Source organism: Hyperolius riggenbachi, chromosome 9, assembly GCF_040937935.1.
Source record: "Hyperolius riggenbachi isolate aHypRig1 chromosome 9, aHypRig1.pri, whole genome shotgun sequence".
Lineage (NCBI taxonomy): Eukaryota > Metazoa > Chordata > Amphibia > Anura > Hyperoliidae > Hyperolius > Hyperolius riggenbachi.
In genome coordinates, this window is record NC_090654.1 from 263,009,376 (window position 1) to 263,034,062 (window position 24,687).

Below are 24,687 nucleotides of genomic sequence, written 5' to 3' on the forward strand. Positions count from 1 at the left end.
TAAAGAAGTTGAAGCTGCCTGCGCTAGCAAATAAAAGTCGCTAGCCAGCTGGCTACTGGCCAATTGAGAAGCAGCTAGTGGTTTTTATTTGCTAGCCCGGCTTGCACTTCCTGAGGGAGCAGAATTCTTGCTCATCTCTGCTGATGGTGACATCACCAGACCATCACCACCCATCCAGAGCTCTCCATGTCCTTTAACCTCAGCCTAGCCCCTCCTACTCATACTGAGCAGCCACTCCCAATGCAAGCCTGATCTTGGCATTCAGTTAGTGTGTTGTATGAAGATAAAATGAATAATAATAATTAATGATTTTAGGTGTTTTGAAGGAAAACTGATGTGACCTAAAGGTTATGATTATTCCATTTGTGTTTTTCTTTACCGTGTGGTATTGCCGGTAAATCAGACCCTGCCCCCAGAGCGGTAGATTGGCGTTCATCAAGCCACAGCCCACACAGACGTCCGCCGCTGCCGTCACAAAGCAGCTCAGAGGCCAATTATGAAGACAGCAGCACGAGTATTGGCCCCTCCTACACCGACATGTCCACCGGCCCCACCGATGACATCACCAGTGACAATGCTTCGGGCACCGGCTCCGCAGGTAATAACCTCCACTGAATATACATATAGATGTATTGTGAATATAAGCAATAACCTGATGAAGTGGCCCTAATTCACGAAACACGTCACGTGCAAATCCATCTGTATGAGGCATATCTTTGCCTTATTTTCAGAAGTAAGCCTGATTAGCTGAGGTTGGGATGAGGTCTGATTTACTGAGGTTAGGATGAGGTCTGATTTACTGAGGTTGGGATGAGGTGTGATTTACTGAGGTTGGGAAGAGGTCTCGAGAAAGCCCTGATTTGGGGCGAAACGGCCGTCGACTATACCTCCGCACCTCCATGCTGCTGCAGTGATCTGATAAGTACCATTGTTTCTCACATGCAATATTTTATGCCATTGTCTTGCCTTTTAAATGAAGATGATTAAAAGTTGAACTTCTTACACTGGATGAGCTGCTCCTGGAATTGCTTTTTTTCTCTTTGCATTATTGAATGAACGTTCACATATTGATTCCGGATGTTGCACCACCTACTGTATGTGGTTTATGGCATATGCATGCAGTGCACTCGCCACAGTTAACTCTTTTTGTTTTTTTTGTGATTTATTAAGGTTGGGATGAGGTCTGATTTACGGGGATTGGGGTGAGGTCTGATTTACTGAGGTTGGGATGATGTGTGATTTACTGAGGTTGGGATGAGGTGTGATTTATTAAGGTTGGGCAGAGGTCTGAATTACTGAGGTTGGGATGTGGTCTTATTTACTGAGGTTGGGATGAGGTCTGAATTACTGAGGTTGGGATGTGGTCTTATTTACTGAGGTTGGGATGAGGTCTGAATTACTGAGGTTGGGATGAGGTGTGATTTACTGAGGTTGGGAAGAGGTCTGAATTACTGAGGTTGGGATGTGGTCTTATTTACTGAGGTTGGGATGAGGTCTGAATTACTGAGGTTGGGATGAGGTGTGATTTACTGAGGTTGGGAAGAGGTCTGAATTACTGAGGTTGGGATGTGGTCGGATTTACTGAGGTTGGGATGAGGTGTGATTTACTGAGGTTGGGATGAGGTCTGAATTACTGAGGTTGGGATGTGGTCTTATTTACTGAGGTTGGGATGAGGTCTGAATTACTGAGGTTGGGATGAGGTGTGATTTACTGAGGTTGGGAAGAGGTCTGATTTACTGAGGTTGGGATGTGGTCGGATTTACTGAGGTTGGGATGAGGTCTGATTTACTGAGGTTGGGATGAGGTTTGATTTACTGAGGTTGGGATGAGGTCTGATTTACTGAGGTTGGGATGAGGTCTGATTTACTGAGGTTGGGATGAGGTCTGATTTACTGAGGTTGGGATGAGGTCTGATTTACTGAGGTTGGGATGAAGACTCATTTACTGAGGTTGGGATGAGGTTTGATTTACTGAGGTTGGGATGAGGTCTGATTTACTGAGTTTGGGATGAGGTCTGATTTACTGAGGTTGGGATGAGGTCTTATTTACTGAGGTTGGGATGAGTTCTGATTTACTGAGATGGGAATGAGGTCTGATTTACTGAGATCGGAATGAGGTGTGATTTACTGATGTTGGGATGAGCTCTGATTTACTGAGGTTGGGATGAGGTTTGATTTACTGAGGTCGGGATGAGGTCTGATTTACTGAGGTTGGGATGAGGTCTGGTTTACTGAGGTTGGGATGAGGTCTGATTTACTGAGATGGGAATGAGGTCTGATTTACTTGGGTTGGGATGAGGTCTGATTTACTGAGGTTGGGATGAGGTCTGATTTCAGGTTTAGTGTGATCACGTGATCCTGTCACCAGAGTGAAATGTGGCGTAGTGGTTAGCTCTCTCGCCTTGCAGTGCTGGGTCCCTGGTTCGAATCCCAGCCAGGGCACTATCTGCAAAGAGTTTGTATGTTCTCTCCGTGTCTGCGTGGGTTTCCTCCGGGCACTCCGGTTTCCTCCCACATTCCAAAAACATACAGATAAGTTAATTGGCTCCTCCTAAAATTGGCCCTAGACTACAGTACTTACACTACATAATATAGACATATGGCAATAGTAGGGATTAGATTGTGAGCTCCTTTGAGGGACAGTTAGTGACAAGATATATATATACAATGTACAGCGCTGCATAATATGTCGGCGCTATATAAATACTAAATAATAATAATAATCCCCTATTCAGACTAGCAATTTTGACTCCCCCTGCTTGTCACTTTTCCTTTTTTTTTTTTATAAAGTGAGGTGGGGTAGGAACTCATTGGAGACATCAGCCAGGCCCCAAGCGTCTGCCTATTTTGCCTAGTAGTTGATCAGGCTGTATTTCTCATTTCTGATTCCTATTTCAACCTGTAGGAGAACTGAATTAGCTTCAGTCGCCTGGCAGCAGTTTTAAGTCCTGCCTGACGGCTCCCTCTTCAGGAAATCCCGTCTCCAGCTTGTCTCTGCTGAACGTGTCTTTTGTTATGAAACATGACCCCCCCCCCCCCCCCCTCCAAACAGCATTGCTCCCAACTGTCCCTCTTTGGGACCCCTGCCCCTCTGTCCCTCTTTCTCTCTCATCTGCCCCGCCTTCAGGACTGATGTTCAGGTCTATGTAAATATATGCATTTTCTTCTTAAAATGTGCGTAATTGGCTCTAAACTTTATTCCCATCCTTTAAATTTATATTTTTCTTATTCTCAAATGTTAATATGAAGGAAAATAAACCAGGGGAGAAAGGACCGGTGTGGTTTGAATTGCAAAACAACATATTTTTCTTATGAAATTTTTATAGTATGCACGACTAGGGGTGTGTCAGGGGCGTGGTTAGATGTGTGGCAGGGTGTGGCTTAAGTGTCCCTCTTTCTGATCTGGAAAAGTTGGGAGGTGTGAAACTGTGATTTCTCTGACGGCTAAGGGGAAATTGGTAGTCCAGTTCCTGGGGATCCCGAGGTGATGCAAGAACTGCAAGTACCAGCATGCACTGCGTTCCCATAATAAGCCCTACAGCTAAGCAGCCATTGGTTTTATCACTGAAGGTGGCTGCAAGGTATCTCATCAAAGAAGGGTGAAGATGAAATGGGGCCCAAGCCAATATAGTAGCTTTGGTTCCACTTTATAGTCTGTCTAGTAAGCTAAGGTAGGAGAAGGGTCAAAAAAGGTGGCAGTTGGGCCCCTTGATGCCCATTAGGCCCCAGGCACCTGCCTAGCCTGCCTCGTCTATAATCCTGTTCAGCAATGTGTAAAAGAAAAAGCTGAGTTTATTTTTGGGAAAGATCAGTAAGTGTTTCCCCTACATAAGATAGTAACCCCCCTTTCCCAGTGTCATGGTGTGGGGACGCTGTGTGTTGCAGGGGTGGGGGGGAGTTTCCTGGGTGACGGCTCCATCCTGCCAGCAATGTGTTATGTCAGGACAACAAAGAGGTGCCCAGCTGGATGGGCCTGGAATCCTCCCGTGCTGGGTGGGCCGCCGCCAGGATGGCCAGTCAGAGCGGAGCATGCTGGAAGATATTGCTGGGGGGGGGGGCTCTGCCATCATTTTTATTAAAGAGAGATGTACCAGCTTCTGTTATAGCTGAGGATATATTGCTGCTTACCACCTGAAATACACCACTACCTGTGCCTACATCGACTTTCCATGGTACAGGCGCTGTGCGCCGCAATGCATTCAATACAATGTGCTTTCCGTTCTTAATGTAATTTATGAACATTCAAGAAATGTGACTTACCCGTCTAGCAGTATACCGTGTGACCAGACCCCGAGTGTGACCAGACCCCGAGTGTGACCAGACCCCGAGTGTGACCAGACTCCAAGTGTGACCAGACTCCAAGTGTGACCAGACCCCGAGTGTGACCAGACCCCGAGTGTGACCAGACCCCGAGTGTGACCAGACCCCGAGTGTGACCAGACTCCAAGTGTGACCAGACTCCAAGTGTGACCAGACTCCGAGTGTGACCGGACCCCAGACCCCGAGTGTGATCAGACCCCAAGTGTAACCAGACTCCGAGTGTGACCAGATCCCAAGTGTGACCAGACCCCGAGTGTGACCAGATCCCAAGTATGACCAGACCCCGAGTGTGACCAGACCCCGAGTGTGACCAGACCCCGAGTGTGACCAGACCCCGAGTGTGACCAGACTCCAAGTGTGACCAGACTCCGAGTGTGACCAGACTCCGAGTGTGACCAGACCCCGAGTGTGACCAGACCCCGACTGTGACCGGACCCCAGACCCCGAGTGTAACCAGACCCCGAGTGTGACCAGACCCCGAGTGTGACCAGATCCCAAGTGTGACGAGGCTTCGAGTGTGTGTGACTAGACCCCGAATGTGACCAGACTCTGAGTGTGACCAAACTCCGCGTGTGACCAGACCCCGAGTGTGACCAGACCCCTAGTGTGACCAGGCTCCGAGTGTGTTTGACTAGACCCCGAGTGTGACCAGACCCCGAGTGTGACCATGTGACCAAACCCCGAGTGTGACCAGACCCCGAGTGTGACCAGACCCCGAGTGTGACCAGGCCCCGAGTGTGACCATACTCCGAGTCTGACCAGATCCCAAGTGTGACCAGACCCCGAGTGTGACCAGACCCCGAGTGTGACCAGACCCCGAGTGTGACCAGATCCCGAGCGTGACCAGACCACGAGTGTGACCAGACCCCGAGTGTGACCAGACCCCGAGTGTGACCAGACGCCAGATACCGAGTGTGGCCAGACCCCGAGTGTGACCAGACCCCAGACCCCGAGTGTGACCAGACCACAAGTGTAACCAGAGCCCAAGTGTGACCAGACCCCGAGTGTGACCGGACCCCGAGTGTGACCGGACCCCGAGTGTGACCGGACCCCAGACCCCGAGTGTGACCAGACCCCGAGTGTGACCAGACCACAAGTGTGACAAGAACCCGAGTGTAACCAGACCCGGAAATGAATAAATTATTCATTAAAGCGCTTGGGAAAACGCTATGCCCTGATCCAACATGCATACAGACGTTTCGGATTGGCTGATCCTCGTCAGTGCCTGGCATGGATTCATGTGGCTCTATGGAGTAGGACATGAAACACCCAGAGTTACAGATTACCCAGCAAGCTCCTGGTGAACCAGAACTCCTAGGAGTGTGTGAGGAGCTATGACCAGATTCTGAGGACCTGTGTTGTATCTTCCCAGGGGAGTGTCATGTGTTGTGAATGGAAGTGCTCTGTGGTTTCCAGGAAAGTGATAATACAGCTGTGGGGGCAGATGAGGGGCAGGTGGTATGGGGGAGGGGACGGGCAGGGTGGGGGTGGGAGATAGGGGTCTGCAGTCCTTTGTACAGTGACCACACTGTCACCCTACACTGACCAGACATGAAGCTCCAGCCAGGAAATCCTGACCTCTCACATTGGATAACATGTATGTATTTCCTACATTGCTGTATATCACACAATTTCCTATAGGCAAGGCTTATTTACTAACACTGTGTCTCCAGGAACAACCAATAATCCAACTAAAAGAAACTGCGGGGAAACTGAGAAAGCCAATACACAGACTGCATGGCTAAACTTGTACAGACTGTGGTGGTGCAGATATGGGTGGGATTTGGTTGCTGTGGTTACTGGTGATGTGTCGAGTTCTGCTTCTTTGTCGAGTTGTGCTGGTTTATACTTAATCGGGTTGTACTACTAGATAGATGAAGTGAGGGGAATAGCTTGGTGGTCTAGTGGTCTCACTCGCACCAATTTACCCCCAACCTTTGTCTAATAAAGCTTCATACACATGGGCTACCGTTGTTGCTGTTGCTAGCACACAGGAGATGTGTGCGCGACAGCTCGGCGACAGCTGTCTACACGCGGCGGAAGCTGTCACCGAAAGTTTCGCCCCCCCCCCCCCCCCCGCCGGAAGCTCCCTTCTGGCTGTGGGTAGCTGTTGCTAGTCCGCACATACACACACAGTACGCGTGGCGGACTAGCGACAGTTGCGGAGACAGAAGTTGCCGACGATTGAACTTTTCAATCGCACGGCAATTGCTATCTCCGGCGACAGTTCGGGGTGCGCGCCTCATACACACGGGGCAACTGTCGCCCAGACATGCGCGTACCACGTGTTTGTGGCGACAGTTGTGCCCCGTGTGTATGAGCCTTTTGATAACCTCTCCTCCCCCTTCTCAACTCCTAAACTAACCTCCGCACTGCTGACACTAAAGGTGGCAACTAACAATCCAATTTCTACCGAAAAATCATTTGCGCAATCAGATAATTCTGATTGGAAGTGAAATATCGTAATGCATCGTTCATTACACCATCAGCGAACCAATCTTTGCTTCCTATCTATCACAAGTTACAACAAAATCCAAATTTTGGTTTGACGAAAAATCCAATTGCACAACTGTTTTTATAATTGTTCGTAATCTATTGTGGCCATCAACGGAGATTATTTACAACCAATCTGATCAGAATTATCTGATCACTCAAACGATTTTTCGCTAGAAATTGGACCGTTAATGGCCACCTTAAAGAGAGACTGAAGCGGAAAAAAATGATGATATTATGATTTGTATGTGTAGTACAGCTAAGAAATACAACATTAAGATCAGATACATCAGTGTAATTGTTTCCAGTACAGGAAGAGTTGAGAAACTCCAGTTGTTATCTCTATGCAAACAAGCCATTAAGCTCTCCGACTAAGTTAGTCGTGGAGAGGGCTGTTATCTGACTTTTATTATCTCAACTGTAAGTTAACGGTTTACTTTTTCTCTGCTAGAGTAGAGGTCATTACTTCAAAGACTGCTCTGAAAGACTCATTTTGAATGCTGAGTGTTGTGTAATCTGCACATATAGAATAATGCAATGTTAGAAAAAACCCTATATACCTGAAAATAAAAGTATGAGAATATTTTCTTTGCTGCTAATCTTCTAGTAATTATTCATAGTACACAACCAATTCATTATATAATTTTTTTTTTTCACTTCAGTGTCTCTTTAAAGGTATTCATTAATCTAGCGATAATTATTATAGAATTGCATGAAAATTGGTGCCGCCAAGTGCATGCCCAGTCGATGATGTGACCAATTTCGGGCCGAGCATGTCGATCAGACATGCTGCAAGATGTTGGGGCGTTGGGGTCCATCGGTTGCACCGCAGTAATTGCGCGCGATATCTGGATAAACGAGGAACATGACAAAACCCCTGGTGCTGTTTCCCCAGTATATAGATGTGCCCCCGTGTGTGCATTTATACATTACCTGTCCTGTGTCGCGGTGCCCATCTGTCCTGTGTCGCGGTGCCCATCCCTCTTCCGAATCCGCTGCTCTTTTATTAGCATTATACACAGGGGCCTTGCTAGCCCCAAAGATCAGTGGCACGTGCCCGGATCTATTCTGGGGTGCCCCGGTTGTCCCCAGGAAGAGTCAGCAGTGGTGCCTTAAAGAACAAGCGACACCCATGCTAACCTAGAAATAAAAAACACATAGAAATAGATACATTTTACTTCTACTTACGTAACAGATGTATTGTACTATCCACGTAATGATTCCTGTGAATTTTATAAAGGAAAAGCAGAAAATCCTATTCTAGGCAGTGACCATCTTGCCAAGCTAATGCTGACATCCTATCCTCCCTGACTCTTGTTTTCTTTCCTCCCTTCTCTTGCTTATTGTGTATTCATTATCTGCCCTCCTCCCAGAGTCTTCAGACACTTCCACTGAGGTGTATACTAACAACTGCACTGTCTTTTTTTATTTACACATCCAATCACTTAAGGTGGCCATACACTGGTCGATTTGCCATCAGATTCGACCAACAGACAGATCCCTATCTGATCAGAGAGGGATCGTATGGCTACCTTTACTGCAAACAGATTGTGAACCGATTTCAGCCTGAAACCGATCACAATCTGTTGTGGTGGTGGTGCTGCTGCCGCCAATCCCCCCGCCGCCACATACATTACCTGCTCCGCCGGCGCGACTCCCGGGTCTCTCTCCGCTCTTCTTCTCTGCTCTGGTCTCCGGCTCCAGCATGCTTCACTTCTTCCTGCCCGGCAGGAAGTTTAAACAGTAGAGCGCCCTCTACTGTTTAAACTTCCTGCCGGGCAGGAATAAGTGAAGGCATGCCGGAGACCAGAGCGGAGAAAAGAGGAGACGAGCGGGGGCAGTCGCGCCGGCGGAGCAGGTAATGTATGCGGGCTCTATTGCGTCGGTCGTCGGGCACTCGAACGCCTCTAGCGATGCGCTCTTTACCCGCGGGCGATCGACAGTAATTTTCCGCACGGCGCGATCGACGGGATCGGACGAAATGAATCGAATCTGCTGTCGAAACGGCGGTAAATCGGGCCAGTGTATGGCCAGCTTTAGTCACCTTAGCCTTGCTTGTAAACACAAGTAATCAGAGGGTGTTTCTGATAAGCAGCTAGGCAGGGAAATAAATGGAAGAGGAGGAATATATTATAGATAAAAAGAACTCCCTGCATTCAACTATTTGGCACTGTTTGGCACTAGCGCCAGTGCTCCTAAAGTATGTGATAACTACAAACCATAACAGCAGAAAAAGTTTAGCAAGTTTTGAATGTAGGATTAGTATGTTTATCACTTAATACACTCAGACCAGTTGCTGTTGAAATTTGATTTTTATGGTGACAATACCGCACGGTATGGGCATACTGGGAACTGTGATGCGTTTATGGCGGCATGCAGGGATCAGTGGTTCTTCTATGAAAGCATTTTGCTGAGCAGGCCTACTTAGACCACTGTTAAGGTCATGTAATTTTGGCTCCATCCATGACCACACTCACATTCTGGTGCATGGCCACACCCATTTTCCAGCTGGGGTGCCTAAAAGTGCTCCGGATCTCTTCAGACCATAGCAACGCCCTTGCCTATACATGCTGCCAGCGCATAGCACGCGGGCTCGTGTGTGACGTCACAGGCGCGCCATGCCAGCAGCAGACTCGGAAGACGGATGCCCACCGCAACACAGGACAGATAATGCATAAATGTACACATACATGTGTATTTATACACTGCAGGAACAGCAGCAGATGTGGCGTCACAAGGCCAATTCCTGAGAGATTACATGCTGAAATCGATTAGGAATCAGCCTGCGGTTGGGTAGGCAACTGATCTCTATCCCATCAGATTCCATACATACATACATACATTAGATTCTGATGTATAGACACCTTAACTCTCTGCATGATAAGGGTAGAGCCTACCTCCCCTTACCCACCCAAATGCCCCAGCATTCCCCACTCAACTTAAAGCTTATAAATAATAGACACGGACTACTAGGCATTGGATTAATTTAAGGCCATAGCAGCCCCTTCTTTATTTAGCCTATTAACAATTTTCCAAAAACAAAATAGATAACCACAACATAACCAAAAACGATATCCACCAAGAGCTGGGGTAAAAGGGTCTGGAGGCACCGAAACTCGAAATCCAAAACACCCGTGTGACATGCAGCCTTGAACCGGCCCCCAGCCGCGTAGCTCGGCTCGGGGACAGCTGCATGCCCCAAAGTCGTCTCTCTCTTGATTCCCTTTAACGCACCGGATTTGTCCCGTGACAGATCTCCTTCCCAAGGCACTGACCTCCGGAGCCCCCTTTTTACCCCTCCACCACGACAAGGGCGTGACCCCTTATGCCCTTGAGGCCCCCAACCTCAAAGCTCTCTGGATCCCATCTTCGATGCCCAGGGCCCATAAGTCCATCCCTATATCATTAAGATGAACCCCGTCTTTTCTTAAGAACAGTCCGATCTCTTCCTCTAATTCAAAGTGTCGTATGGCCAACCCCCCATTCCTAATAAAGAACCTCGCCACCTCCTTATTTAGCTTAATTCTGGCCTTATTGATTTTTTGAACCGAATTCGCTAGCCTCCAGTAACCCCGGGCCACTATGTCTGACCACACCACGATGGTCTCTGAAAATAGGGAACGGACTCTCAAAAAGTCGAACTTAATCTCCTTTATGACCAATCTGGTGGACCTAGCGGCCAGGTCGTTGCCCCCAACATGCAAGATGAGGATATCAGGGGCCCTATCCATACGTGCTAACTTATGCAGCTCCGGCAAAAGGCTGGGCCACACCATCCCAGGGAAACCTATCCACCGGATACGCACCTGATCCCTGGGGAAGCCGAGCTGTCGGCCTTCAGGCCTGACATCGGCCCTTCTCGCTCCTCTGCTGACGTAGGAGTGCCCCACGATCCAGACCACAACCTGCGGACCTGCAACAACAGAAACAAAACTGACAACAATTGCCCCGGGCCCCGAAACCACTACCACCCTAGATTAGATGGGGTCTAATATAAGACCTATACCGAACTGACTCCCAACGTCCAATCTGCTTTATAACCCCCTCACTCAACCCCCACCTTGACGCCTCAGTGGCTGCCCCAATACGGAAAGAGTGGGAGGCAAACTCCAGGAAAGGGAGGCCGAGCTGGCCCAAACATTTCCGAAATACCGCGGTAAACTGAAAACGGGACATAGCCGTGCTGTCCAAATGAACCAAAAATACCGGCGCCTGTGAGGGGCGTGCCGACATCAAACTCTGCACGTTTAACAGAGGGCATAACGGGCCGCCAATCTGGAACAGAGTAATGGTCCGGCCCCTGCCCCGTTGGTCGGTTTTTGAACGTGGTAAATAAATGACCACCGTATCAGCGAGGACCTTAACATGTTCCGCAAGGATGCCTCCCACTCCCAATTTATTCCTGCTCACTAATTCCCCGATTCTAAAAGCACCAAAAAAGGCTAACACAAATGCGGTCTGAAACAGGCCGCACTCATAGCTTGAGGAACATAAGTCTGGCAGCACCTCCGCCAGCCTGCCCAACAATTCAAACGTGACCGGGCGCCTAGCCTCCCTGCGAATTGCTCCCACCCGGTACCCCTTTAGTGCCTGTCTCACCCGAAAATCTTTAGTGACATCTAAGAATCCCCTAACCTTAAACCAGAAAGCCAAAGCTGACAATTTCTTAACCACCGCTGACGCCGAAATGCCTTCCACAAAATTGGTACCCAGGAAATATAACAACAAACACAACCGCTCCTCATCTGACGCGCAGCCGCCCACTTGTACCATCAAAGCGTCCCACGCGTTCCATACCAGCGTGTACGCTGCCGTAGACGACTCAGACAAGGATCTCCCGATCATACAGGATACCGCTCGAAAGGAATCTTCCACGCCGCTGACGGGCAAGGAACCCCACGTTCTTCCGCCGTGGGAACCGCCGCCCGGAATCTGTCCCACTGGAATCGAGAAAGTGCGTCAGCGACAACGTTATCAACCCCTGGCAGATGTACAGCAAACAAATAAATATTAAAACGCAAGCAGTCCAAGACCAATTGCCGCATCAGACTTATCACCGGGGGAGAGGACGCCGAACAGCTGTTGATCGCCAAGACCACCCCCATGTTGTCACAGTTGATCTTGACTCGCCTATTGGCGAGCTGCCGTCCCCAAATCTGAACCGCCACCACTATGGGGAACAGTTCCAACAAAACCAGATTGGAAGTATATCCCGCCTCCACCCAGGACCTGTCCCAAGGAACCGCGCACCATCGACCCGCGAAAAATGCACCGAAACCATGGGCGCCCGACGCATCCGTGAACAGCTCTAACTCCGAGTTACTCACCGTTTCCTGCATCCACAGAGACTTGCAATTGAAATCTGCCAAGAAAATCAACCACACCTGCAGGTCCGCCTTGAGATCCGCCGTTAACCGAATGCGGTGGTGTGGCGCTGATATCCCCGCGGTCGCCATAGCCAGACGCCTGCAGACGATCCGCCCCATGGGCATTATTCTGCAGGCGAAATTTAACTTACCTAGCATGGACTGTATCTCCCGCAAAGTCATTTTCTTGCTACGAATCGCGGCCAAAATGGTATCCTTTAGGTTCTCCACCTTGTCAGTCGGCAAACTACATTCCATAGCAACGGTGTCTATGGTAATGCCTAAGAATTTTAGCGACGTGACCGGGCCCTCCGTCTTATCTTCCGCGAGTGGGACCCTGAAGCGTTCGCAGACGTGCCGCATGTTGGCCAACGCATATGCACAATCAGGGGAACCTGCTGCTCCCATAAACAAAAAATCGTCGAGATAATGGATAATCGATGACACGCTCGACATATCCTTTACGACCCACTCCAAAAACGTGCTAAACCGCTCAAAATACGCGCAAGAAATGGAGCACCCCATGGGTAGGCACCGGTCCACGAAATACTCACCTTTCCAAAAACAACCCAACAAACGAAAACTGGAAGGATGAACGGGCAGCAGCCGAAAAGCCGATTCAATATCGGTTTTTGCCTACCACGACCCTTGTCCCAAACGCCTGACCCAGCATAGAGCCGCGTCGAATGAAGTGTACACCACTGACGTATCATCGTCTAACAAACCATCGTTAACCGACGAACCACGAGGAAACGACAAATGATGTATTAGTCGAAAAGACCCCGGTTCTTTTTTAGGAACCACGCCTAACGGGGACACGATTAAATCAACTAAGGGCCGAGAAGTGAACGGACCAGCCAAACGACCCGCCGCCACTTCCTTCGCAAGCTTCAAATCCACGACACCTGGGAACTCATAGGCAGACTTCAAATTCCGAAAGGGGGGCTCCAACCGCAACAAACAACTGCTTGGGATCCGGAAACCCTCCTCGAAACCTGCCCTCAAAAATTCGGCCACCTCCCGCTCAGGATACCTGTTTAGGAAGCGCGCCATCTCTAACCCCTTCACCGGCGTCGTCCCTCTTACGTGTAGAATCTCCAGACTTTGCCCTTCGCTGCTTGTAACACCTGGAAGCCGCATGTGAGCCTCCGCAATTGGAGCACTCGTGCTTAAAGCGGCAGGACTGACCGAAACGACAGGATCCGTCGTTATATTGCCAGCAGATGCCCTTTCCTCGGGTAGCCAGCTGGCCAGCAGGGGCCGACCCGCCGGCAACCGCGGGAAAGGACTGAGTGGTTCTGGCTGGGATCATCAGCCGCATCCACAAGGTAATATCCTTGTGATCCCAGCGGATCACAGGCCTTACCGCCTTCTCCTGCCTGAACTGCTCGTCATACCGCAGCCAAGCTTTCCCGCCGTACGACCGATGAGCCTCCCCGATTGAGTCCATGTAACCAAACAGCGCCGAGCAATGCTCAGGCTGTTTCTCCCCAATCACGCTTGCCATGATTGAAAAGGCCTGGAACCAGTTCTGGAACGTGCGGGGAATCAACCTGTAACGCCTTTCCTCCTCCCTCTTTTTTTCGTCCGGCTTGCCCTTATCTAAATTAAATTTTTCCAGCTGAAGGAGCGAAAATATCTCGATATATTCGCCCTTCCAGATTCTTTCTTTCACTTCTTGCTTCAAGTGGGAACCCAGAAGGCCATTGAAGCAAACGTAAAGCTCCGCGTGCGATGCATCAGCTAAGCGCACCTGGCCCGCCCCACTAGATAAGGAAGAATCGCCCCCTGTACCCTCAGTCTGCACCGCCACCTCCGACTGAACACTAACCAAGCCTGGCATAATAGGTTGGGCCACCTGAACCACCCCCTGCGTGGCCTGTCCTACCGTCTGGGGCACGGGAGCCCCAAACGGTGTCAACCCCGCGTGCGATGCTGGTGACGCCACCACTGGGGGTGCGGGTGCCCACACTCCCACCGGTGACAGGGGTGACCCGAGTGGTAACGAAACCGACGCCCCCGCCCCGGAAGGTGGAGGCTGCGCCTGTGCTAACTGCGACCCTAATCCTGCTGTCAAACCGCCAGCCCTCCCTTGACGTCCCCCACAAATCCCCAACAATAACGTGGCTAGAGCATTAACTGCAGCTAAATTGGCCTCACCTGGCTGCTCCGGACGCATGTCCCTGCCAGCCGTCATGCCGGGTCCACTCGCTGTGGTACCATCCTCATCTGCTGCTGAGTCACCTTCGGAAGCAGAGCCGCCCCCGGATGCAAGGCCCCTGCCTCGCTGGTCTTGCCGTGTCTGTTGCCGCTGCGTGCCGCTGTCCGACTTGCGCTTCTTCTTTGCAGATCCCCCCGACTTGCTTCTGCCTGCAGAGCTCCTGTTCTCCCCCTGAGTCCGGTGGGCTGTCGCCGCGGAAGGAGGGGCGGCACCCGTGGGGTGATGGTCCTTGCGCTGGGCCCGCTTAGTCTGGCGCGCCACGCGGGGACTAAGGGCCGCATCCACTCCGGCTGCTTGCTGGTGGGAGGAGCTGGCCGCGCTGGATGGCCCTTCTCCTGCTGACTCCCGCTGTTGACTGGGATTCCTCCTGCCGGACCCCCGGGTTTTGGGAGGGTGCTTTGCTGGGGGAGGTCGGAGGGTCCCGTAGGGGGCTCCCTGAGCGACGCCGCGCTCCATCATGGGGCTCTGGGCTAAGCCTCTCCGGAGGCCTGGACTGTCTCCTCTCTTCTCCCCTCGGCTCACCTGCCTGGTGGCCTGCATCCGTGTGTGGAGCGCTGGGAGCCGCCGCCGCCACTGGCGCGCTGGCCGCCGCAGCCTCCACCGAAGTGCCCGCTCCCATGGCCGCCAGCTGCACGTTCACCCATGAGGGGCCCCTGGATTCAGCCTCTGCCCGGATCCGGGCTACCAGAAGCTCCAAACTTTCCATGCCTGACAGTAGCAGCGGGCGTCCGGCAAGCAGCTTCTTCACCTACGCTGCTCTAAACCGGAAGTGCCCGCCCCTTGACATCCGCCCACTAACCCAATTAACCCTGCACTAACCGGGGAGACAGCTACCCCATCATGCCCGGGCCCTCCGCACTTCTCTGGCTACGGCTACAGGCCCTATCTCTCCTAACACCAACCTGCACCTGCTCCTGTGGGGATAAACATCGACAAGTGGGTGGAGAGATATGAGAAGGACTCTACTGAGCATGCTCAGATGGGGTTGTAGCATGCCTCGATTAGTGGCACCTCACCAGCTGTATATACACACGTCCCCAGTGCCCGCTCTACAGAGGCACAGGCAGCCCTGGGGACTGGCATAGAGAGCGGTATGCAATGTATAGATGTGTATAGGGGCAGAGTAATGTATATGATGACTGGCAGTGGCGTAGCAATAGGGGGTGCAGAGGTAGCGACCGCATCGGGGCCCTTGGGCCAGAAGGGCCCTGAGGGGCCCAACCTCAACCACAAAATTAGCTCTCTATTGGTCCTATGCTGGTAATATTCACTTCTATAGGTGCTTTTATTAGTAGTAATCATTATCACACTGCTCCCCATCCCCTTCTTGCACCTCTGACACTGTAGTTGCCATTGGCAGATTTTGGTGCGCCGTATCAATTGTTATGTATAGAGTGCTTGGGGGGCCCCATTGTAAAACCTGCATCGGGGCCCACAGCTCCTTAGCTAATCCAGTGATGACTGGCAAATTATCAGCTCTGTACATTATACAGAGGCATGGGGCTGCAAACCCCCAGTAATGTTACCCCCTGCGCCTCGTGACATCACTGCTAACCGCATATACTGCATGTTACTGGAGTGACATCACCGCTCTCCCGATATAAGTTATCTTTAATAATAATAATTTCCACGCCTGTCCAGTGTAGGTTCGTGTGTCCTTCCGCCCTCCTGCCCCGCCCTACTTCTTAGACTGTAATGGTCCTCAAACTTGTCACAGCCAGTTACAGGGTGACTGGGGTCCAGTCGGTTGACCAATCATATTGGTCCAGTCTTGCGATGTGATGGGTCCCATTGAGCAATTCAGTTGGCCCAATCTGATTGATCTAGTCTCGCAATTCCATTAGTTCAGTCTGATTGGCTCAATCATGCAATTCGATTGGTCAAATCATGCAATATAACATGGCACGTGCATGACATCCAGAGAGGTTGAGCTCGTACTTCAGCTATGTGATTGGTCCAACCCCTTGGTTCAATATGATTGGTCCACTCATTTAATATGATTAATCCAATCTGATTGGTCTAGTCAAGCAATGTGATTGGTCCAATAGAGCAATTCAATTGGCCTAATCTGTTGGACCCATCATTCAATTTGATTGGCTTATTCATGCAATGAAATTGGTGCAATCTGACTGGCTCAATTCTGCAACCCCATTTGATTGGCCCAATCACACAAGCCGATCTGATTAGCCTGCGCTTCTGCGGCAGATGCTACCTGTCCAGTGGCATGACTTGCATAATCCTGCCCCGCGCAACCTAGCACACGCCACCAGCTAGTATTATATATATATATAACATCACAGCTCTCCAGTTATAGATTTTGTAGCAATGCTATCGTATGTTATATATGTCAGAAATAACATCATCGCTGTCCTGATATAATTTATAGCAGTGACATCACTGCCCTGCAGACACATTGCACAGCGTGGGTTGCCTGTATTTGACTCTGTGCTGATTGTGTATAATTCTGCTTGGCTGGCGTGTTATTGTGCGCGGCTGGCGTGTTATTGTGCGCGGCTGGCGTGTTATTGTGCGAGTAGATACATGTTTGGCGTACACACGTGTATACATTGAATCATACAGTAATGATATACCCTCTGGCCGTATTCTGCAGACATTGTCTGATAATTGTATATTGTGGATGGATGTCGGATTCCTGGCTGGCGGCTGTGGGTCAGGGAGGTGACAGTGCCGTGTTGTGTACAGAGCACACAGTGTCCCCTCTCCCGGGCATACAATCCCTGTGTACGCTGTATATGGGGGAGGGGGTGCAGGGGACATACCGGGAGGGTGGCGCATGACAAGGACTATGCCTGCCAGATACTCGGGACTCTATAGCAGGATATCCTTCGGTCTTATGGTGGTCAAGTATGTTTCATCCAAAATGTTGCTCTTTTTCAAATCCCTACATGACCTGAAGAATTTGTTGCAACAGTGTCACACCTCCCACAACCTCACATCAAAAGGATCCAATAACCACCCCCAGAGTCTAACTAAAAACCTTTGGAGCCAGAGCTTTCTGTCATGCTGCCCCTACCCTTTGGAATGCCTTGCCAAACTTATCCAAGACAGCTCCAACCCTGGACACGTTTAAATCAAAACTGGAAAGTGAAAAGCAACCTGTTTAGTCTGGCATTTATAAAGACATAACTTTTATCCCTGCACACATCACTATGTACTGAACCAAGACAAGCTTCTGCACATTGGGCTCTACGGGATAAAATCGCTTTACAAATGTTTCGTATAGAAAAATTATATGTACTTTTTTTGCGATCATTTCTCTAATTTTCGATCTTATGATCTATCGCCCCTGTTGGAAAATTGTGATCAATTTTGAAAAAAACTGAATAGTGTATGGTGGATTGGTTTGATTTGAATACGAATTTAACCACTTACTGCCCCAGGATCTGAAAATAAGTCACGCCTCCCTACAAAATCCTATATAACACTGTTTATTTATCTCTGAGCTGATAAAAAAAACGGTATAGAGTTGAAAAGGAATGACAGCAAACCCCTCTCCACCCCGGGGATTTCAATGACAGGGCTAATGAGTAAACAAGTGTAAAGTAAACATTCCAGGAGAAGACAGATGTCACAAGTGACTAGGGTATACAATCTGTTACTAATACATTATGAAAACAAATGAACTGTTTAACTAAACAGGAGAGATAGACAAATAAAATGTGTGGGTTTAATGTACAATAGAACGGTTTACAATAAAGCTATAAGGGATGAAAGTGAGCTGAACTGTGAAAACAACCAGGGTAAGGAAGTGGTTAAACTAATTTATAATGAAAGCTCTAAAGAACAGATTGTATGGTGGATGGCCACCTTAGAGGGCTGATTTTGTCTCTTTGTACCATTGAGGTATTTTGTGGGTTAACCTCCTTGCCGGTCTAAAAAATCCGGCAAGGAGGCAGCGCTGCACTTTTTTTTAATTTTTTTTTTCTTTAAATCATGTAGCGAGCCCAGGGCTCGCTACATGATAGCCGCTGAGCGGCGGCATCCCCCCACCCACTCCGATCGCCTTCGGCGATCAGAGTATGCAGGGAATCCCGTTGAGAACGGGATTTCCTGCAGGGCTTCCCCCGGTCGTCATGGACGTCGTGACGTCAGAGGGAATCCCGATCCGCCCCTTAGCGCTGCCTGGCACTGATTGGCCAGGCTGCGCAGGGGTCTGGGGCGGGGGGGGGGCGGCTCGGCGCGGCGGGTAGCGGCGAATCGGCGGTGAGCGGCGGCGATCGCGTACTACACGCAGCTAGCAAAGTGCTAGCTGCGTGTAGGAAAAAAAAAATTATGCAAATCGGCCCAGCGGGGCCTGAGAAATCCTCCTGCGCAGGTTACCCCGAACTGTGTTCGGGATAACCGGCAAGGTGGTTAACCCTCTCTCCGTTTTGGAGGGTACAGATATTCTAGTATAGAGACGGTCAATGAAATGATAATCATTCTGCATGCAAATGAAATGCAAATTGTATGCAGTTTGGAATTAGGCCAACTTCACGTAATCTCTGTAGATCTGGATTGTCTGCATACAATTTTCAATCAGTTTGCATGCAAGCTTCAGTTTTATTCTTGCGGCATGAAGGGCCTATAGATATAAACAGATCATGAAAGGATAAAGGGGCGCAGTCGCTAAAACAATGATTACACTTCAAGCGCTTCTCCGGTAAAACGATCTCTCGTGGTCGGGTTCCACCAATCCCCACACACACGTGCAGACTCAGCTGGCAAGGGAGGAAGAGCCCCACCGTACGGCGTACAATAGCGATCGGGTGAGAAAATTCCAACTACTGAAGGCTGAGGACGGTTTCACACTGCCAACCAGCGTTTTTGATGCAGTGCGATTCGATGACCGCACCGCCAAATACAGCCTTCGGGGATTTCCACGTTAATACACAGTAATTCCCTTTCTGGCTGACAGCCAAACAGGAAGTGAGGCTCTCCACTTCCTGTGGCTGAAATACAGATTGCACGGAAGGGTATTGAAAAAAAAAAGGTTCTGCGCATGCGCGCCGCGAATGTGAAAACAATTTAAAAAAACAGCGTCTCCAATAGACTTACATGACTTCCGGTCCGCTGCATGTTGCGGCAGATGCGCCACTTCCATCACATCCAGTGTGAAAGGCCGCACAGACTTTCATTGCTCTAGCGTCACCCTGCGGTAAAAAACGGTAATGCACCGCAATGAAAACGACCCATTGTGAAAGGGGCCTAATGCTAGGTACACACCATACAATTTTCCGGCACGTTTACCTTCCAGATCGATTATTTCCAACATGTCCGATCTGAATTTCGATCGATTTTTTTATTTTTCTGTTTTTTCATTATTTTTCGATGTTTTTTTATCGATTTTCGTTCAGTTCTATGAAAATCAATTAGAAAAATGATCAAAAACACGATTCAAAAAAAGATCAGAAAATAGATCAAAATTCAGATCGGACATGTTGGAGATAATTGATCTGGCAGGTAAATCTGCCAGAAAATTGTATGGTGTGTACCTAGCATTAGAGGAAGAGGACAGGGGATAACCGTACAGATCAAAGACTATCACCAGAAATGACCACAGCTAATTATTCGGGAGACAACTGTTCTATTCTACAGGAATCAGGACATAATGGTTGGTTGCCAAATATGATCACTTCATTTGTGATCCTATCAATAGTCTGCTGGCTGCAGAAGAATAGCACAGGGCTTTGCTCAATTATTTGGGCTCATTCTGATTGTATTCCACCACAGCAGGGAGCCTCCTGCCCCTCCTCCTCTCACAATAGACCTTTCTCCCCTCCTCCCCTCATATAATGCAGGGCATACACTAGGGAGTTGGTGGTAGATAATGATTGTTTACCAGGGTTACCACTGTGAACCAGTAGATGCATAATGCTACGTACACACAATACAATCTTCTGACATATTTACTATCAGATTGACTATTTCCAACAGGTCCAATTGATTTTTCGATAGATTTTCCATTCACTTCTATGAAAAATCGTTTGGAGATCAGATTGGACATGTTGGAAATAATCGATCTGCCAGTAAATCTGTCAGAAAATTGCATCGTGTGTAGCTAGCATTAGACCACATTAAATCTTGTCTAAAGCCCAACCTGAAAGTGATCCCATTGTTCGTGCCACTCCCACGCCCACCGCGTGACATCATGCATGCGCCGGTCGTTATCCCTCCGTCATCGTCCCCCTCGCATAGCAACACAGTGCGTCGTCAGCTACACAGCTGGCACCCCTGTGTGCAGCCCGGCCCACAAGTGGATCCGGTCCTGATCCCCGACGTACATCAGTCAAAGGTGTGTACGCACTTTAAAGAGAACCCAAGGTGGATCTTCGGGTGGCAGATGGGACACAGAGGCAAGGTGTCCCCACACCGCCGCTCTCTGCTCCCTCCCCCACCGCCGCTCTTACCCCCTCCCCCCATTGTAGCGACAAGATTTGTCACTAACTCGAAGGTAAACACAGTGGAGAGAAGTTCCTTGTCCAAAAGGCCCGCCAGGCGTTCCTGCAGGGTTTCCTGAGCTGCCATTGGGCAGCTCTCTCTCCTGGCCACACCTCCTGCTTATCCCCCGCCTCCCTGCACTCTGTGAGAGACACACAGTCTCTCAGTGCAGCGCCGTGACCGAAAGTGAAAGTGGGCCATTGTGGCTTGTGGGGAGTGGCGCATTTTGCGGCTACCTGATTCGCTCAGACTCGCAGATCAGGTATAAGCAGGAGTAAAACTGGCCTGAAACAGAAACCATTTGACTCTCTCTGCGCTCTGTATTTGTCACTGTCACATTTATGACAATACAGTGATAAGGGGCGGCCCAGCAGGCTGTGTGCTTAGTTGAACACAGCAGACAGAGGGGGAGGTAGTGGTTGGGGGCGTTGTGTGAGGATCACCCCTCTCTGCAGACAGAGTTGATGACTCATGGTTACCAGTCTGTCCACCGGAGGGGGCTCCTCAACTGTCTGCCACTGTCAGGTGTTTGCCTGGGGTGGAGCCACTTTCCCTGCTGTGACCTTTGACCTCTCCGGAATGCGGGACACTCCCCGGCTGGGTGTGACGGCGGTCTGGGCCGCAGCCACGCTGTCGTTTCTCTTTGCTCTGAGGTGTTACCTCTATGAGGATTCAGCACCTAGTGCACACAAAATCACACAGCTACTGCTCTGTGCCTGTCATTCATGTCATCCCTATTTATTGCCCAGCGCTGCGTAATATGTATCTTGTATATTGGTGTGTACACTATTGTCTGTATTATTATGTACCCCGTGCTCATTTCTTACTTTGTAGAGCGCCACGAAATAGGTTGGCGTTTTCTAAATCAATAATAATAATAATATGTTGGTGCTTCATAAAAATAATAAATAATAATAATAATATTATACAGTCTTCAAGCTGAAGCTGCATTCACTAGATTTCCTGTAAAGTGTAAAACAGTCAGCAGGTGTCCCCTGACCAGCAGGTGTCTCCTCATTACCAATCTGGCAGGAGAGATCATTGTCCTGGTCCTGGGAAGGGAAATATACCACACAGGGGAAGTGACACAGCAACTGGGGGAGGGAATTCTACCACACAGGGGGAGTGACACAGCAGCTGGGGAAGGGAATTGTACCACACAGGGGGAGTGACACAGCAGCTGGGGAAGGGAATTGTACCACACAGGGGGAGTGACACAGCGGCTGGGGAAGGGAATTATACCACACAAGGGGAGTGACAGAGCAACTGGGGAGGAAATTATATCACACAGGGGGAGTCACACAGCAGCTGGGGGAGGAAATTATAACACACAGGTAGAGTGACACAGTAGCTGGAGAAGGAATTATACCACACAGGGGGAGTGGCACAGCAGCTGGGGAGGGAATTATATCACACAGCGGTAGTGACACAGTAGATGGGGGAAGGAATTATACCACACAGCGGGAGTGACACAGCAGATGGGGGAGGGAATTCTACCACACAGTGAAAATGACACAGCAGTAGGGGGGGGGGAGTTATTATCACAGCCCAGTCAAGTGAAATGTGGCCCCTGTAAAAGCTATGACTGGGGATTCTCAGAGGAGATGGACCTCAGGCCTGGGAACAGCTGCCAGGTCCTTGGTACTTGCCTAGTGTGCCTTGTGAGTTATCTGGCCCTGATTATTACCTGGCAGTGGAAGTGTGAGCGGCGGTAAGGCACATCCTGCCCCTGTATAGCACTTGTATACATTTCTAGAAAAGCTGAGTCACACATCATATGACCAGCGTTGTGGAAAGAAGCACAGGTACACTGACGTTATTAAAGCACCCATGAAGTGTGAAGGATGTGGAGGCTGCCATATTTGTTTCCTTTTAACTAATACACTACCAGTTACCTGGCTGTCCCGCTGAGCTCGTTGGCTGCAGTAGTGTGTGACTCACACTCCTGAAACAAGCATGTGGCTAATCTTGTCTCTCAGCAACATCTGATCTGCATGCTTGTTCAGGGTCTGTGGCTATTGCCTGCTACACACCATGCAATTTCCTGTCAGTTTGACGGGTCGAATGAATTATTTATGACAGATCTGACCTGATTTCCAATGGTTTTTCTGATCAATTTTGTACAGGAGTGATCCAAAAATCGTTCAGAAATCAGATCAGACTGGAAATGAACAATTCAACCCGTCTATCTGACGGGAAATTGCATGGTGTGTAGTACAGGCATTAAAGTGCACTTGAACTCTTGCACAGGGCAGAAGGAAAACGTAGATAAATGCACCCTGTATGTATTTAGAGAGTTTAGCCTGTCTTAATTCCCCCTCATCTATGACTAAGCACAACTGTAATTTGATCTCTCAGCTGTGTCAGCTCAGAAATCTCCTCTGCCATGGCAGAGCAGCTAATTGGTAAACACAGGATCTTAACCCTATGTCTGCTTCCATGAAAGCAGGAAGTAGACACACTGCAGATTTATTGCAGGATCTGTATCAGCTGTAACAAAGGAATTTTTTTATCGTTAAAGGTTATTATGCTGCTGCTTATCCTTTTAGTGCAGAGAGGAAGTTCTGAGTTCAGGTCCACTTTAAGAGGGCTGCCATATTAGCAGGACTGCCAAGCAATCTGTGTTGTATAAAAGGAAATAAATATGGCAGCCTCCATATTCTTCTCACTTCAGTTGTCCTTTTAAAGTTGGCAGTCTTCTTCTATTTAGCGTGTGTGTCTGGGGGGTGGGGGGAATAGCTCTGGAAACTGTCTATATGTCAAGGGAAGGATCGGAGGGCCGGGCTAATCTCCTGCTAAATCTGCTCAGGGCTGTGCTGTTGTGAGTGGGCCCAAGAGCTTGCACTCTACAGAGCATTGTCTTGTTGGAAGCCTCCTCCTCCTCCCTGTGTGATTATTCAGTGCAGGCTGCTCCTTCCCACACACGCAGCTCAGAGTCCTCCCCTGGCTGCCAGGCTCTCTGCTCAGACATGCACAGTGCATACCTCTCCTCTCTCTCACACACATACAGCACAGACAGCCCTCTCCTCCCTCCCCAGCTCCCCGGGGGGCTCAGCAAGGTGCGGGGGGCAGCGCTGGATGTAGGGGGGTCCTGCACTGCAGAACACAGGTGAGTGCAACTTTCTGCTGGGAATCTGCTGCTTCCTCTTCATGTTTTCTGTCTTCTGGCTAAACTTGAGTTTTGCGTGCGGCTGATTTCCTCTGAGCAAAGTGCAACGACCTGCAGTAACCCTGGTGCCAGGAAGCATCCCATGCATGGGCGTCCGCAGAAAATTTTCCAGGGGGGGGCAAAAAGTGGGGAGTTAAAAATTTGGGCTGGTGTTGTGTGGCGCGCTACGCGCGCCAAAAAATGGAGCTATGTCATGCGGCGCGCTACGCGCGCCGCGCCGAAAAATGGGTGTGGTCATGAACCAGAATGTGGGTGTGGTCGTGGGTGGAGACAAGTTTACATGAACTAAGCAATGGTGGGACATTAGATTAGGACAGTGGTGGCGAACCTTTTGGAGGTCGAGTGTCCAAACTGCAAAGTCACTTTACTATCACAAAGTGCCAACAGCAATTTAAACTAAATACAAACGTTTTAACTCATACATGAACATTATGGAAAATTAAGTTGAAAATAAACTGTGAAGATAAACAATTTCATCCATCGTACTCCTGAAAAAAATTATTCATTTTTTTTAGAACCTCCCAGTTTCATTTTCTGTTTTAAAAAGCAGAAAAAGTAGGTTTAATGCTATTGTCTCATATGATGATGATTCAGCTTTTTCCATAGTCTCGCAGTTAGCAATCATGTGACCCCCAACAAGACAAATTCAGCAATCATGAGGCCCCCCCATCAAGACA

General features: G+C 49.4%; 1 protein-coding gene across 2 annotated transcripts in view; it reads left to right on the forward strand.

Annotated features, from left to right (window-relative positions):
• The window catches only part of STON2 (stonin 2), a 120,118-nt gene that overhangs the window by 42,111 nt on the left and 53,320 nt on the right, over positions 1–24,687 (forward strand). For both annotated transcript variants that reach the window (XM_068254438.1, XM_068254439.1), the window contains exon 4: positions 404–598. In XM_068254438.1, coding sequence (XP_068110539.1) covers positions 404–598 — 195 coding nt within the window. The remainder of the gene's footprint in view (positions 1–403; positions 599–24,687) is intronic.